General features: G+C 58.2%; 1 protein-coding gene across 4 annotated transcripts in view; it reads right to left on the reverse strand.

The window, feature by feature from the left end:
* TAFA5 (TAFA chemokine like family member 5) overlaps positions 1–9612 on the reverse strand; it is a 213129-nt gene extending 203517 nt beyond the window's left edge. For all 4 annotated transcript variants that reach the window (XM_060113140.1, XM_060113142.1, XM_060113138.1 and 1 more), the window contains exon 1: positions 9442–9612. In XM_060113140.1, the coding sequence (XP_059969123.1) occupies positions 9442–9553 (112 nt within the window). In that variant the 5' untranslated portion in view covers positions 9554–9612. The remainder of the gene's footprint in view (positions 1–9441) is intronic.
* Between the last annotated feature and the right edge of the window lie 4847 nt (positions 9613–14459).

A 14459-nucleotide genomic window follows, 5' to 3' on the forward strand; every position in this document is an offset into this window, starting at 1 on the left:
GCAGTGGGCGGGGAAGGCAATGCTGGCCCTTCCGGGCTGTTCCCCTGCCAGGACCCCAAGTGTGAGTCCCCAGCTGTCCTCCACCCTCACCCCGTGCAGGGCGACTGACACACCCATTGCCTGCCCTTGGGCAGAGCTGCTGGGCCCAGGCCCACCCGCTGACCTCCCCCAGCCCTGTCTGCCGTGGGCGCCCTGAGGTGCCGTGGCAGGTGGCTCCGGGATGTGGGAGGATGTCAGCCTGGGGAGGGACCACGGGAGGCGGAACCCAGCCCCCGAGTTCACTGCCAGCCGGGTCCCAAGGACTCACTGCTCAATCAGCAAGGTCCTTGCAGGCCCACTCGGTGTCAGGGAGTGTCCTGACAGGTTTGCTCTCCAGCTCAGCCAGGGTGGAAGCAGGCACAGCAGCAAACCTTCCGCAGTCCCTGATCTGCATGGAGGGCCCCCCACCCCGAGGACGTGGCCGCATGCTCCCTGTGCTCAGGGACACCTGGTCATCAGGCCCAGCCCACTGGGCACCAGGCGGCCTGAGCGACCAACGCCCTCTTTGCAAGTGCACTCGAGGTGTCTGTCCAGCGATATTGCAACTTCCTTGTGTGAACTACAGCGAAATCTCACTGGTCCTTCAGCCCAAGGACCCCAAGTCCAGGTGAGCGTACGCTGCCCTCTGTCACCCTGGGATGAGCTGGTCCTGGGATCGCAGGTCAGATCCCTGCCAAGTACGAGACTCACTCCGTTCTGATCCTCGTGGCGACTGGGGCCTGGAAAGACCATTAGCGCCATCACCATCAGGGGCAGAGACGGAGGCCCCAACTCAGAAGGGATGCGTGTCTGTGGCGTGTGTACACACGTGCGTGCACAAAAACAGGGACACGGCACGAAGGGACAGGGAAGCGGAAGCAGCTGGCACAGGGAGGGAGCCCTGAGCTCTGTCCCCTCCTGCTCTTCAGTGCCTGGTCCCCAGGCCTGTATCCTCCAAGGAAGCCGCCAGGCCACACCTGTGCATCCCACTTCTCTGGTTAAAAAGGAACCAGTGAGGAAAAGCTCTAGGGATAGTCAAGTCCCCAACCACCCCCATCCCCGCCCTGCCCTGGGCTCACCACCTGGGGTCTCCCGGGACTAGGACTGTGGCGGGGCCGTCAATGGCTTTGGCTCATGACACGCGAGTCTGAGACTGAAGAGCAACATGCAGGCTGAGGCTGGGGGCTGCGGGGAGACCCGCACAAGTGTGCGTGTGCGTGTGTGAGTGCGTGCAGGAGTGCTGCCTGATACAGCGGGATGTGCATCTTCACGAGCTGCACCCACACACACAGCAGCACATCCCTGCCGCCCCGCGGTCACAGATGGCATGAGGATGGCGATGGGGTAGGGCTCCCGAGGGAAGGCAGCAACAGGCTGCCCAGGGACTAGAACACGCTGCCTGTTGGGGAGGGGGGTGGGCAGGGGCACATCCTAAGGCATAGGGGGTCTGCATGCTCCACCTGCCAGCACAGGCCTGCTGACCCCGGGCACCATCCCCGTGCAGGGGCTCCTAGGGCCCAGCCAGGGCCCAGTGACAAGGCTGGCGGGCACAGGCTGGAACAGAAAGAGCCTGGCGGAGCCCCATCAGGGATACAGGCAGCAGGCTCTGGCGTCCCCCAGAAAGGACTGAGTAAAGGCAGCTTCCAGGCAGCCAAGGTCCCAAGGGCAGCAGAACTTTTGGAGGGAATGGCGTTTATGAATTTGCTCCAATGGGTTCTAGACAGAAATCTCCGAAATCACGCCTCCTGAAAAGGCGAGCATCATCAAGCCAGTGGGTAGATGACGGACAGGGAGTGGGCTCCCTGTCCCCGTTGGATCGGGAATGTTTTATTGCCTCTAAATGGCTTTATCACCATCAGCAATAAAGTTACATGTGAGATATGGAGAAATCAGGATGTGGAGAAGAGTCTGAGACCGACCTCAAGCCCTAAGGCTGGTTCCAAGCTCTGGAGACAGAAGCGTGGGGAGACACTGTCCCCTCCCAGCAGACAGACTTTCCCACAGCCCAGCCCGTCTGGGCACGACTGGGGAGAGGCACCTGCCAGAGAAGGCGACCGGCTGAATGTCCTCCCACCCCTGTGCTGGCTGTTCAGCTACAGACGTGGTCATGAGGTTGTCACGCTGCTGGCACTGAGCCCCAGGACCAGAGTCCCGATTCAACAAAACCAGGAAACTCCAGAACAAGCCTGTGGACTGCAGACCCACAAACTAAATCAGAGGTCCTAAGGATGGGGGGGATTCTACCCCCAGGGGACACACAGCAAGGGCTTGGTTATCACCCCGGGGGGGTGGGGACTACGGGCACCCAGTACGTGGTGGCCAGGGATGCTGCCCAACTCCCCACCATGAGGAAAGTCCACCCTGAAGAGCAACCTGGTCCAAACGTCCACAGTGCTACGGGGAAGAAACCCCAGGGATGTCATGAGGAAGTAAGTATTCAAGGAAAATAAGGATGAAGTAGAAGCTAAGGAAAGGAGGTGAGGCTGACGGGAGGGTCTGGAGAGCTTTCCACTCTGGCAGTGTGAAAGCCTACAAGGACACTTTGAAAACAGTGAACGTTTCATTGAGATTCCACACAGTTTTCTTTTTTCTCCTTTTCAATCAGATGGTGTTAGAACCAGATTTGATGCTCTGGATCCAACAAATTCATTTTTTTCAGAATACATCTCTCCGGCCCCGCCCCCAGTCCTTTGGCCACACCCAGACCCTCAGCCCCACCCCTAGCCCTTAGGCCTTGCCCCCAGGCCTTCGGGGCACCCCAAGTCCTTAGGACCCAGACCTTCAGCCCCGCCCCGGTCATAGCTCACTGCCCAGGGCGCCAGGATCAACGAGTGTTTTCTCAGAGAATGGGGCAGTCAATGCCCGAAGGCCCAGAGCTGTGACAGCCGGCATCCAGATGAATACACAGAGCGCTGGAGAGGGCAAGGAAGCAGTGCATTCAGGGGAGGCTTCCTGGAAGAGGAGTTCTCCAACACTGCGGGCAGGGCATGTTCTGGAGACCAGTCCAGCTCAGGGTTCCCTTGCTGCATTCAGCAGCACTGTGAGGGAGTTACCGTGAGAGAGACCCCACGGACAGTGGGGTATCGAAGTGAGTAAGGCCAGGGCATGCAGAAGAGAATGGGCACACACATCACATTCCCACGAAGGGAGCCCTAGGGTGCCGGCCCCGGGCTGAACTCTGCCAGGCCAGCACAGAGGGATGGAGAGGGCCACCAGGGCAGGAAAGATGGGCTTTGTGAGGCCCTGAGTGATGTGAGCGGGGAGGTGGCGAGATGGGGAGGAGAGGACTGGTGCCGGCTCCATTCTAAGGGAAGCCACACGTGCGGATCTCCCATCAGCCAGCCTGGAGGCAGAGGGGCCACCAAGGACGATGCTGATGTACGCAGGAGGGACTCGGGTGACGGTGGGGAAGACAGACCTGGAGGATGGCTAGGTGTGTTTTGGAGAAGGGCTCACAGGAGGCTGGGCACAGGGACAGAGCTGGAGGCTGCCCTGCAATGCAGAGGCCCTGGCGAAGGCCGGGCAGGGCAAGAGGAGGCTCCAAGGCTGGAAGGGGATTCAGGGCCAGACCCTGGGCTGAGAGGTTGGGGCAGGTGGTGATCTGAGAGAAGGCAGGCAAGGACCCCAGCAGAACAGGGTGCCGGGCCCAGCTGGGTGCCCCGTTCTCTACTGTCTTTGCTTTGTGCTAACTGTCCAGCCCCCCCACACTGGGACGCAAGCCCAGGAGGCCACGGTCTTGCCCATCTCTGTGTCCCCAGGCTTCCTAATTCCTCATCACGTGAACAAGCTGAGGAACAGACGCCAGGGGCCGCCTCTCCACCGCTCTTGCCTCCAGCACACTTAGAAGGAGGGCCAGGTCCCCAGGTGGGACCCCACAGAGGCCAGCCCCTCCACGGGGGAGGCCGACTCCGCAGCAGGTGACACACCAGGGCCCAGGACCTGGAGGCGGGAACATCGTAAGATGAGTGGGGTCTTCCCCAGGGGACATCTCACCAAGCAGTCACTGGCCCACCAGGCCTACACCCACCATTCCCGAGGACGCCGCAGGCACGCCAACTTGGAGCTGGGCCTCCCGAGAGCCAGGAGGACCAGGGGATGCCGGAGGAGTCCCGCCGGCCTAGTTGGAGACAAAAGTGATTCCACACTCGACTCCTGCCAGCCATTGGAATAAATAAGTAAACGTTACAAAGCCTGCGGGAGCCCTCCACCACGTCTGCGGGGTGAAGGAGAGATGGGGCGGCTTGCCCAGATCTGCTGCCAGCTGCTGGGCCGTTTCTGGAAAGCCCAGCCATCAGACAGCTTGTGCTGCCTGCTGGGAGCTTCGGTTAGCGCCACTCCAGGGCCCAGATCTGGAAACCGTGGGGAGGGGGACATGGAAGGAGGAGCAGGCCATTGCTGGACGCTTCACCAGAAGCTGTGGGAGCCCTGGGGCAGCCCGGGCAGCCCGAGCTCGGCTCTGGGGTTCACGGATGGCGTGCAAGGTTGCCTGCAAAAAGGGACACCACCAGGCACTCTCAGCCCCGTGTGCCAGCCCCGGCCCCTGAGAGGACAGCCAGTGACAATCCCCCCAAAAAATAAAATCCAGCAGATCCAGCGGCCAGCCTCCTCTGCCCCCAGCATCCGATCGATCCGTCTCACGCAGGAACCCTGACCCACATCCTCCTCGTCAACCCATCTCCTCCCCAACACTCGGCCGGCACCCACGGCTCTGGGTGACAGGTGGCGTTCTGTAGAGGTCATTAACTCCAGAGCACCACATTTTAATGCAAAAATGAGCCCTTGTAAATCAGCGCAGCTGCGAAGCTATATAAAGAAATGGGGATTTTAATGTTTTGCTTTTCTTCCCATTTCTCGTGCCACATTATCATAACATTTTCCCGTAATCACGCCCATAAAAGTCACCTGAAAATACTTCATGCCACAAAAGCTGATCTCCATATTTCCCCCCGGGGATGTCAAGTGGCAGGTCCTGAGCGAGAAATTCCAGGGCGGAATTCAGCCCAGACGCCTGGTACCGAAGACCCGGCCAGCTGAGTTGTGACACACAGCCCCCGTTTGGGGGGCGCTGTCCTCTAGCCTCGCTGCAAAGAGTGAGATGCCAGGGGAGTCCTGGAGGGCGTGGCCCCTCCTGGCGGTGTCTGGGTGGGGGTGAGGGGTGTGGGGCTGAGAGGAGCACCAATCAGTCTGGTTGGCTTCCAGGGGCATAACCTCCCCCAGCTCGCCGATCCTTGGGCGTGGAGTTCCACTAATACAAATCCCACAAACAGGCAACCTATCTTTATGTAGTTGAAAGAAACACACAGCACATCTTCTCCGGCCAGAAATTCATCAAATAAAAAACACAGTAGGAGAAAAAAAAAAAAAGATGAGAAATAAACTTCTGAATGTCATCACTTCATTAAGTTTCCAGTATTTCCAATTTCACCTCTTGGAAAATCCCAGAAATCAAATTTCAACAGCAGGAAAGTGGTATATTCTAATCTCTCCTAAATATGCAATAAATTGTATTTATAAGGAAAATGCAGCATCAGAAAGCCTATGCTTCTTTAGTATTCTAATGGATTAAAAAGCAATTCAGAAGTTGTTTGTAATTTCTTCTCGTAGTTGCATGAGGACTATGACATGAGATTTAACTTAAAGCTACTATTCAATTTGGATGAGATTTATTTGAAAAAAAAAAGTCAAACACAGAGTCACATTGCCTCTCGCACCCTACTCCCTGGTACTTTAAAATATAAGACTTTCCTCCCACCCACCGTTTACATGCCAGGAGCAGCTGTCCACCAAGCCCGTCCAAATAGGAGACGGGCAATCTACGTGAAAGCAGAGCCGTCTCGGACTTCGAAATAAACACCGTGAACAAGTGTCAAGTCAAGGCTTAGTGTCCTAAGGCAGCCACTAGATCATCATTCTCTCCACCTCCCTCCCAGTTATTACAGCCAGTATGTTGTCAGCCAGCACAATAGACCGCATCTTCGGGGTCTCGGAGATGAGCCCAGCACACAGGCAAACCACTCTGATTTCGCCAGAGCCGTCCCACTCCATCCAAGAACCAGGTCCAGGCAGAACTCTCCTCTCCAGATATGCTAAGGGGAAGACGATCTAAATCAGCGTTTTCCAAGCCGTGAGGACAGAGGTTTCCCCAGACCAGAAAGAAGGAGAGTTTCAATTTTCTCATCGGAGCTCATCACCTCCCCAGGATAAGTCTTTACCAAGCGTCCATCCCTGATGTAATGGGAACGGACACAGAGATGGAGTATGCATCTCTAAAGAAAGCCATCAAGGGCCCCCTTCCTCTTTCTGTTTCTCCTGTCAATTGTTCCCCAATAGGAGAAAAATGACAAGGCTGTGTCACTATAGCAACTAAGTTAATTGGTGGACTGCAGGTCTTTCTCCAGCCAGAGGGTGGAGCCCATCTCCTTAAATATGAATGTCAGCAGGCGGCAAAGAAGGGAGGGCTTTCATGGGGCCAAGAACAGTAGAACACCCCTAACCGAAAACGAGGCCAAGAAAGATTCCAGTTTTCTTCCAGCAGCGCCAGGAAGTGAACACCTTTTGTGCTGCAGAGAAATGCACAGGTTTAATACGCAGGATAACTGAATCCTGTATGACGCTTATCAGTCTCCCTAACGAATGATACAAATAGATCTGCTCCAAAACACAGAAACATTTTGGGTAATAAAAATCCTTACTGATAACAAAAACAATTTACAGACATGGATGCTAACTATTCTTCTTCATCCCAGATATACTGGAAAAGAGAATGAAATCACAGGAACTCTTCCATTTGCATTTTATTTGCTTTATCAATTCTAAAAATAAGAAGTTCTTTTTTCTCTAGGACTGATGTTCCAAGCTATCAATTATGATTATGTCTATTTCTTATTTTAGTGCAGTGTTTTAATTCCTCCAAGTGCATATGTCTATTTTGTATATTAGTGAAATGTTTTAATGTCTGCAAGTGCCTTTCTGGTGTAATGGGGTGTGTCCAAAAACGTTATCTTATTGTCAGTTATTCCATTCCATGGAGATGGAAACAACCATAACAATGTGGTTAACCCAAGCTTCTGCTATTAATGATTTCTGCCATTCTGGATGAGACCTTTTTTTTTTTTACCAAATGTCCTCATCCTGGTGGAAGAGCTGTTTCCAGAATGCCAGGGAGGCCTCCACAAAGCAGCCTGAGTGTCCAGTGGGATCTCGGGTTCCACGAAGTGCCTGAGCAGCGGGCAGGCCCGGACCGCCACCTGGAGCAGGCAGCAGTCTGGCAAAGGTGTGAGTGTCAGGACAGACATAGCGGGTCCCCCTTCAGGTTCAGGAGGTGCTGGGTCGGGGGGTGGAGTGAGCAGAGATTGCACACAGAAGGTGAGAAAGGAAAGGCCCTGGCTGGGGCACCTGGGGTGGGAAGTGTTGAAGCCACAGGGCAGGGCGGAGGTGTCACATACTTAACAACAATTAGCAGTTGCTCCTCTCCAGTACCCGGAGGGCTGCCTCCCCAGCCAGCCTGTTGTTGCCGGGTCTTGGCACCAACGATGTTGTCCCCAGAGCCGGGGAGGGACAGCAGCCTGGGGACTTGGGGCACAACAATCCCCTTCCCAAACACTGCTGGATGAGCCCCCCTCCCGTGCTGCCACCAGGAAGTGCATTTAAATGACACCTCCTCGGTGAGCCCCGAGTTTACCTGCCTTTCACCTGTTCCCCATGGCCAAGGAAGCCGGCTGAGGCTCTTCTCTGGAACCCTGGGAACGCTGCCCCAGGGCCCCGAGATGGCCGCGAGGAGCTGGGGAGAGGGCACAGACCTCGCTCAAACCCCTAGAACAGCCCCCTTCGAGGCAGCCAGCGCAGGAACACATTCGGAGGGGCAGGCAGGGTGCAGCCGGGATGGCGGTGCCAGTCTGGGCAGTGGGGCTTGCGGCCCCACGGGGAATCTTCCCGCTCGGAGACCCCTCCCCACGCGTCCCCACGCGTCGCCAGCAACTGCAGCGAAATGCACAACCCGGCTGAGACCAGCAGCACGACTGCTGCTCTGAGCACCGGGTTTCCCCCGCCATTCGGGGAGGATGGGGGGGGGGGGCTGGGTTGTCCCAGGACTCCGCGACCGCGCGCGCCCCGCGTCTCCATGGCCCGCCGCGGTCCCATTTTGGAGAGAGCGAAGGCTCGCGCTGGGAGCTAGGTGGCCGAGGGCTGCGAGGTGGTGGCGGGGAGCGAGGCTCCGCGCCGGCCTCTCTCTCTCCCTCTCCCTCTCTCTCTCTCTCTCTCTCTCTTTTTTTTTTTTTTTGTAAAGAATCCATATTTTTCCATCGCCCATGGCAATTCTCCATGACAGGTGTTGCTCAGCGCCCGTCCTTTCCTCCCGCTGGGATAGGAAGGGACCCGGACCCTGTGCCAGGCGGTCGGCGGGGGAAGCCCACCTGCCCGCGCCATCCCAGCCCGGAGCCTGTGCCCGGGACGCTGACCACTCCCCACCCATCCAGCCAGCCGCGAACCCGTGTCCGGAGCATTGACCATCCACCCCCATCGCAGTCCCTAGGCTGTGCCCAGCGTCCCACCAGCCTCCATTCCCCCAGCCCCCAGCCTGTGACCCGGGCGCAGCCCACCCCGACACACCCAGACAGACCCCGACCCTGCTCCCGTTCCCCCAGCCCCCAGCCTGTGCCCCGGGTGCCCGCCAGCCCGCGCCACCCCAGCCCCGAGCCCGTGGCCCCGCGCCAGACCCACTGGTTCACCGGCTCGGGTCCCCGGACCCTACTCGCGAAATGCCGGCGGAAGCGGCGAGCCCTCTCCGGGCACCCCAGCCCTCACTTCTTTTTTAGGAAAGCGCCGGCGAGCCTGCTTCCCGGGAAGGCAGAAGCTCCAGCCGCGCGTCCTAGCCCGAGCCCCGCTCCTGCCCCAGGCACCCCGCTCCGGACTCGGCCGCCGCGTCCCCCGCACGTCCCCCGCCGGAGTGTCGCCAGCGGAAAGCTCAGGGCAAGGCGCTCCACCGACAGCCCAGGCAGCGCTGCCCGCCCGCCCCGGACCTGCCGCCGCCGCCGGAGCGCGCGGCTCGGCTCGGCCGGGAAGCCGCCGGCTCGGATCGGATCGCGGGCCTGGGCCGAGAGTGGCGGCGGCACGCCGGGCAGCCGCGGGCATCGCCGCGCAGGGACGCGCCGCGCCACCCGGGGCCTGGTGCCCGGGCCCTGCCCCAGAGTCGGAGGAGGGAGGCTCAGCGGTGGCGCCGGCCTCCGAAGTGCCGGCCCCTCTCCCTCCCGGCCCAGCGCAGGACCGGCGGGGACCCGGGGGACGGCGCGCCCCGAGCTCGCAACTCCGCACGGACTCCGGGCGGCCCGCGGGGAGCCCCGCCGGAGCCGCGGCCCGGGAACGGGGAACGGGGACCGGGGCCGGGACCGGAGGGCCGGCTGAGGACCCGGGCCGCGCGGTACTCACTGCAGTAAGCGATGAGCAGGCTGGCCAGGATCATGAACGCCCAAAAAGTTGAGGACATGCTGGGCAGGGCGGTCGCATCTTGCCGGCTGCTGGTCCTGGGCGATGGCGCCATTGAAGCCGCGGCGCCCGCGCGGGGGGCAGCAGCGCGTCTCAGCAGCCGGCCCTGCCCGCGCCCCCGCGCCGGCCTCCACGTGCGGGCCCCGCGCGCGCCATCCTCCGCCGCCGCCGCCGCCGCCGCCGCCGCGCCCGGGCTCCGGCCCACTGCGCCCTGCGCCGGCCCGCCCCGCGCCGCGCCCGCGCCCGCGCCCGTGCCCGCCGAGCCCGGGGACGCCGGCCCTGCCGCTCTGGGCGTCGCTGCGCGCCAGGGCTCGGCGCGCCGGCCACCAATGCGAGAGGCGCCCCCGATGCGCGTGCCCGGCGCCGCGGGGGCCCCGCGGGGGCCCCGGTGCTGGCTGGGGAGGCCGGCGGCGGCGGAGCGGACGAAGCGCCGGAACCGCGCCTCTGGATGGCGACAGAGACGGCGCGGCGCGCCCGCGGCCTGGGCACCTCGCGTGGGGGACGGGCCGGCCAGCGTGAAGTTTGTGGACTGGGTCTGTGTGGCCCTTAGGCCCTCGGCGCCTACATCCTTTCCCCGCCCCTGCCTGCAACGCTGGGTCCCAGACCTTGCCTGGGCTGGGGTTACCGGAGTTTATTCCAAGTATAGGGGGCTTTGGACCCTTTCCGCGGATGGGCCTTGTCATCCCTGTTCTGGGTTTTTTGTCCTCAAACCCCTGGAGAGCACAGCCTTGGACCCGCGCAGAGTCAGCTGAGCACCCAGGAAAGGCTGCTCCTTTCCCCAGGCCGGGCACTGCCAGGCCAGGACAGACGTCCAGGAGCCCTGTCCTCGGCCCCTCTGCAGGACCTCCACCTCTGCCTACTGTCCTGGCCTTGGTGAGCCGTCTCCGTGCGCACCATTCACAAGACTCCAGTCTTGTGTCTCTAAATTCCCCACTTCGGACTGGTCTCCTGTGTTAATGCCGAGGATGGAGAAAGTGCGTCCTCTGAGGTCACTTTCCCCATCCCCACTCCTCCCTCTCGGGTCCCCTTGGCAAGACAAGCTCCCAAGTCCAGGTGCTGACCAGATGGTCCAGCTACCCGGGGAGGCTCTGACCCTGCGGTGCCCAGACACACCGTCCACCTGAGCACTGCCTCCCTGCCGGTTCGTGGACACGCCATAGAAACACATCCTTCCCAATTCAGGGGGTCTTCCGGATTCTGCGTGAGGACGGGGAGCTGGAGACCCATGAGGTCCTGTTGGAGCTGGGGACCCTTTCTCAGGAGCCACTAGAGGGCCTGAGCGCTGATTGAATAGCTGGGAGAAGCAGAGATGGAAGAAGTTCACTCCTTTCGCCTGAGTCCTGGCTGGGGAGGCCCCTGAGGAACCAGGGAGCCTGCCGTGAGGGCGTGAGGGGACAGCTCTCCCAGGAGCACGCACACGCGCACATCACACACATGTGCACACAGCATATACACACATTTACACCACACACACAACATACATGCATATACGCACACACACACACACACACACAGTGGGGGAAGCAAGCACGCAGCGAGCGGAAGACTCAGGCCAGGTGGTCTGTCTGGACCCAGGGGTCGGCTCCGTGGGCGCCTTGGCCAGGAGCTCGGGCAGGGCTGGTGTTGTAATATGGTTGTATCCAGGCTGATTTTCTTCATAAATTTTCTGGTCCTGTTTAATTACAATCCTCTGACTTCCCGTCTCAGTGTCTTCCCAACTGTGGCTGCCCATCTCCCTTGGCTGGCAGGGAGGTGCTGCAGAACCTGGACCCCTGAGAACTGGGGGTGGGGGGGTGGGCATGAGGGCAGGACCCCTTGTCTCCTCTGCCTCTGGCTCAGGGAGGGGCCCCTCAACCGGAGTACATGGAGCCACCATGGATGCCTGCATCACCTTCACAATTCATTCATTTGATTTCATCCTGTTAGAAGGATGTACCTTGTAAAAATGTTACACCTTGCATTTCATCCTGTGCATTCTGAACTCCTGTTCTGGACATTCATTTACTCAATGTCAATTTACTGAGCACCTACGAGATGCCAGGTGCTGGAGGAGGGAAAGTGGACCAGGCATGCACTTTCTGTCCCCTGGAAATGTATGGCTGATTTAGGAAACCAGCCACTACAGTGCAGTGTGGCCGGTGCTGTGAAGGGGGGAGGGCCGTTAGAGAGCCCGCTGGGGCAGAGGAGAGGAGAGTTGGCCCAAATCAGGTTGTGGGGTTCCATAAGGGCGTCCCAGGGAAGCTTCCAGTGGTTTTCAAACATTTTTGGTGCCATCCTTAAGACACACACACACACACACTCACACACACAGGCAGACAAACACTTGAAAGTTTCACAGAACAATACTTATACCCTCAATACTCTCTGGTATGTTCGATTCTATCCTAATTCATTTCTTAAAGTGCTGGCTGCCCACTCAATAATTTTTGTTCACTGTAATTTTCTTTGCTTGACAAACACTGTTCTATAGAGAGATGTGGTCTGTGTTGAACTCGGAAGGATAAATCGGGGCTGTCCTGCGAAGGATGCAGGAGATGGTGATGGTGGATGGTTGGGGAGGGTGGTCTGAGCAGAGGGAGGGGACACGCTGAATGAAACAGTCTCCTTCATCCTGAAACTCAGGCCAGGAGATTTTTGTGGCCGCAATGTGAGGAGTTTGACGTGTATCAAAAAAAAAAAAGAAAATTCAGTGACACTTGTTGAAGACGGTAAGGCAGGCTTTATTCAGGACCATCATGATGTGTACAGGGACCACTGGGGCAGGATTTTGCAGTGGGGGAAACAGACTGGGCTCAAGCCTGCCTGCCACATGGGTGAGTGGACATTTATGGCCAGGGAGCCAGTGAGAGTCAGCAGATGGAAAATGACTAAAAGGAAACATCAGGGGTTGGGGGGGGGGTGCTTCTGGTGAAGCGGACCCAACAGGATTCTTGCTGCAGGCAGGCCAGGTGGTCAGAGATCACCTGGGGGAGTGGGGGGAGGGTAAGGAGCCTGATCAGGTTCTGAATAAACAGACTTAGCAGCATTCTTGGTAAAAGTGGATCCTACAAGGAAGTAGGGCCTAGAGAAGGTTCTGGAGCCTGACTAAAGATTGCTCAAGCAAAGAACCTTTGTCAGGTGGAAAACTTTAGGAAGTCAGAGTGGATCGACTAGTTCATGCTGTGTACTGAAAACTCTTACCAGAGAGAGGAAGAATAATGGAGTTCTTGGTGCTTATGACTCGGAATCCAGAGACATGGAGAGCTGGAAACCCAGTGAGGCCGGAAGGGGTAAGGTGGTGGGAAAACAGACAAGGTTGAGGCCTCCTGACCAGAGGACGACGATCCTGATCTGATCACAGCGGCACAGCTAGGATGCAGCCCAGAGGTAGGGGCAGACACCGGTGGTTCCTGGAGGCCCCGTGAGAGACCAAGATGGAAACAGGATGGGGATGAGCAGAGCGCTGAATTCTGTTGCTAGGCAACAGAAAGCTCAGCTCTGGATCCAAGCATACTACCCAGTGACAGTTTGTTGTTGACTGGCTGGTTTTGATTACTAGCCAGAACTGATAGAACATTAAATTTTGAAACTCGGGTGAGTTTATTAGAGAATCACACCACCACCTTCACTTCAAGCCTAGGAAACAAGGGATGTAGGTGTTCAACCCCGAGGAAATCCTTGGGTCTCACCCCACATCAAGTGGACAGTCACAGGGCTGCTGAGACCTGGCCCGGGGAGGGATGCCCTGCACCGTGGGTGGCTCAGGTGACCACGGAGGCAGGAATGGACAGACCCCGTAGAGGAGGCGTGGCTCGTGAGGGTGGGTCACCAAGGCACTCCTTCCAAGTCTGGGCAGGAAATCTTGGCTCTTCTTAGAGATAAGTGTGCCTCATTTTCCCCGCTCTGCTTTTAAAAACAGAAATATTGGTTGTGGTTTTCCCATTCACTTTTTCTCCTCCATACTGAATGTCGTATTTGTCACTCAGTCATGGGCTGCCAGGCTCCCCGGCAGCTCCCAGAGCTCCTGAACCGAGCAGGATGTTTTAACTGGGTGAAATGGGATGTCTCCACTGGGACAATGGGGAGGGACTTTGGTATGAAAAAGCAGGTCCTCTTCTGTGAAGAATACACGTGGGTCTGGGTAGCAGGCAGCTAAAGGGCTGGACTGTGGTGGGCCTGGCTGCTCCGCCTCTGGAAACACGGCCGGTTTCCCTTTGAGGGCTGACACCCTTGTCTCCCATGTGCGTTTGGAAAGACATCACTTCCAAAGTGAGTGCAGGGGGAGGGTGGGGGAGGGGAGGCAGGACAGCAGTCAGTCGGCAGCAGGTGTACAAGTCCATGTGAGAGGCGGGCTGGCTGCTTCTCTGGGAGAGAGAGAGGATGAGGGGACCCAGGTGCACTCAGGAGCTGTTCAGGAGATGGGATTGACCAGCCATGAGAAATGGGCAGTGGAGGACCAGGATGGACGTGTCCTGAGTGACTCCAAGATTCTGGCTAGAAAACTGGGAAGAGGGCAGCGGTGTCTCCTTGCAGACGGCAAATAAGTGAGGTCAGCCGCTTCCTCTGTGAGCTTTCAGGCTGATGGGGAAGCTGCAGCCCAGAAGGAAGCATCAGAGGGCAGAAGATACAGAAGCAGGAGTGGGAAGTTTAGGCAGGTGCAGGCTGTAATCTCCAAGGAGATGGAGAGCAACCTGGTGGAACTCTCAGCCCCTGGAACAGTGCTTTCCAGGGACTTGGTACAGGGAAGCCATGTGTCATTTTTTATGAACAATTATCCATTTTATCGATTCAGTCTTAATAATGATAAGTGGTGCTTTTTCTGTACTTTGTGCCAGGCTCTATTCCATGTTCTGGGCAGGTAGAGATGGTTGACTCAGCCTTCAGGACCATCCCCTGAAGCACTCCGTTCCTGAATTTACAAGTGGGACAGCTGGGGCAGGAAGGAGGTAAGGGGATTGCTGCAGTATTTTTAGCTGGTAAGG

This window comes from Mesoplodon densirostris, chromosome 11 (assembly GCF_025265405.1).
Source record: "Mesoplodon densirostris isolate mMesDen1 chromosome 11, mMesDen1 primary haplotype, whole genome shotgun sequence".
Taxonomy (NCBI): domain Eukaryota; kingdom Metazoa; phylum Chordata; class Mammalia; order Artiodactyla; family Ziphiidae; genus Mesoplodon; species Mesoplodon densirostris.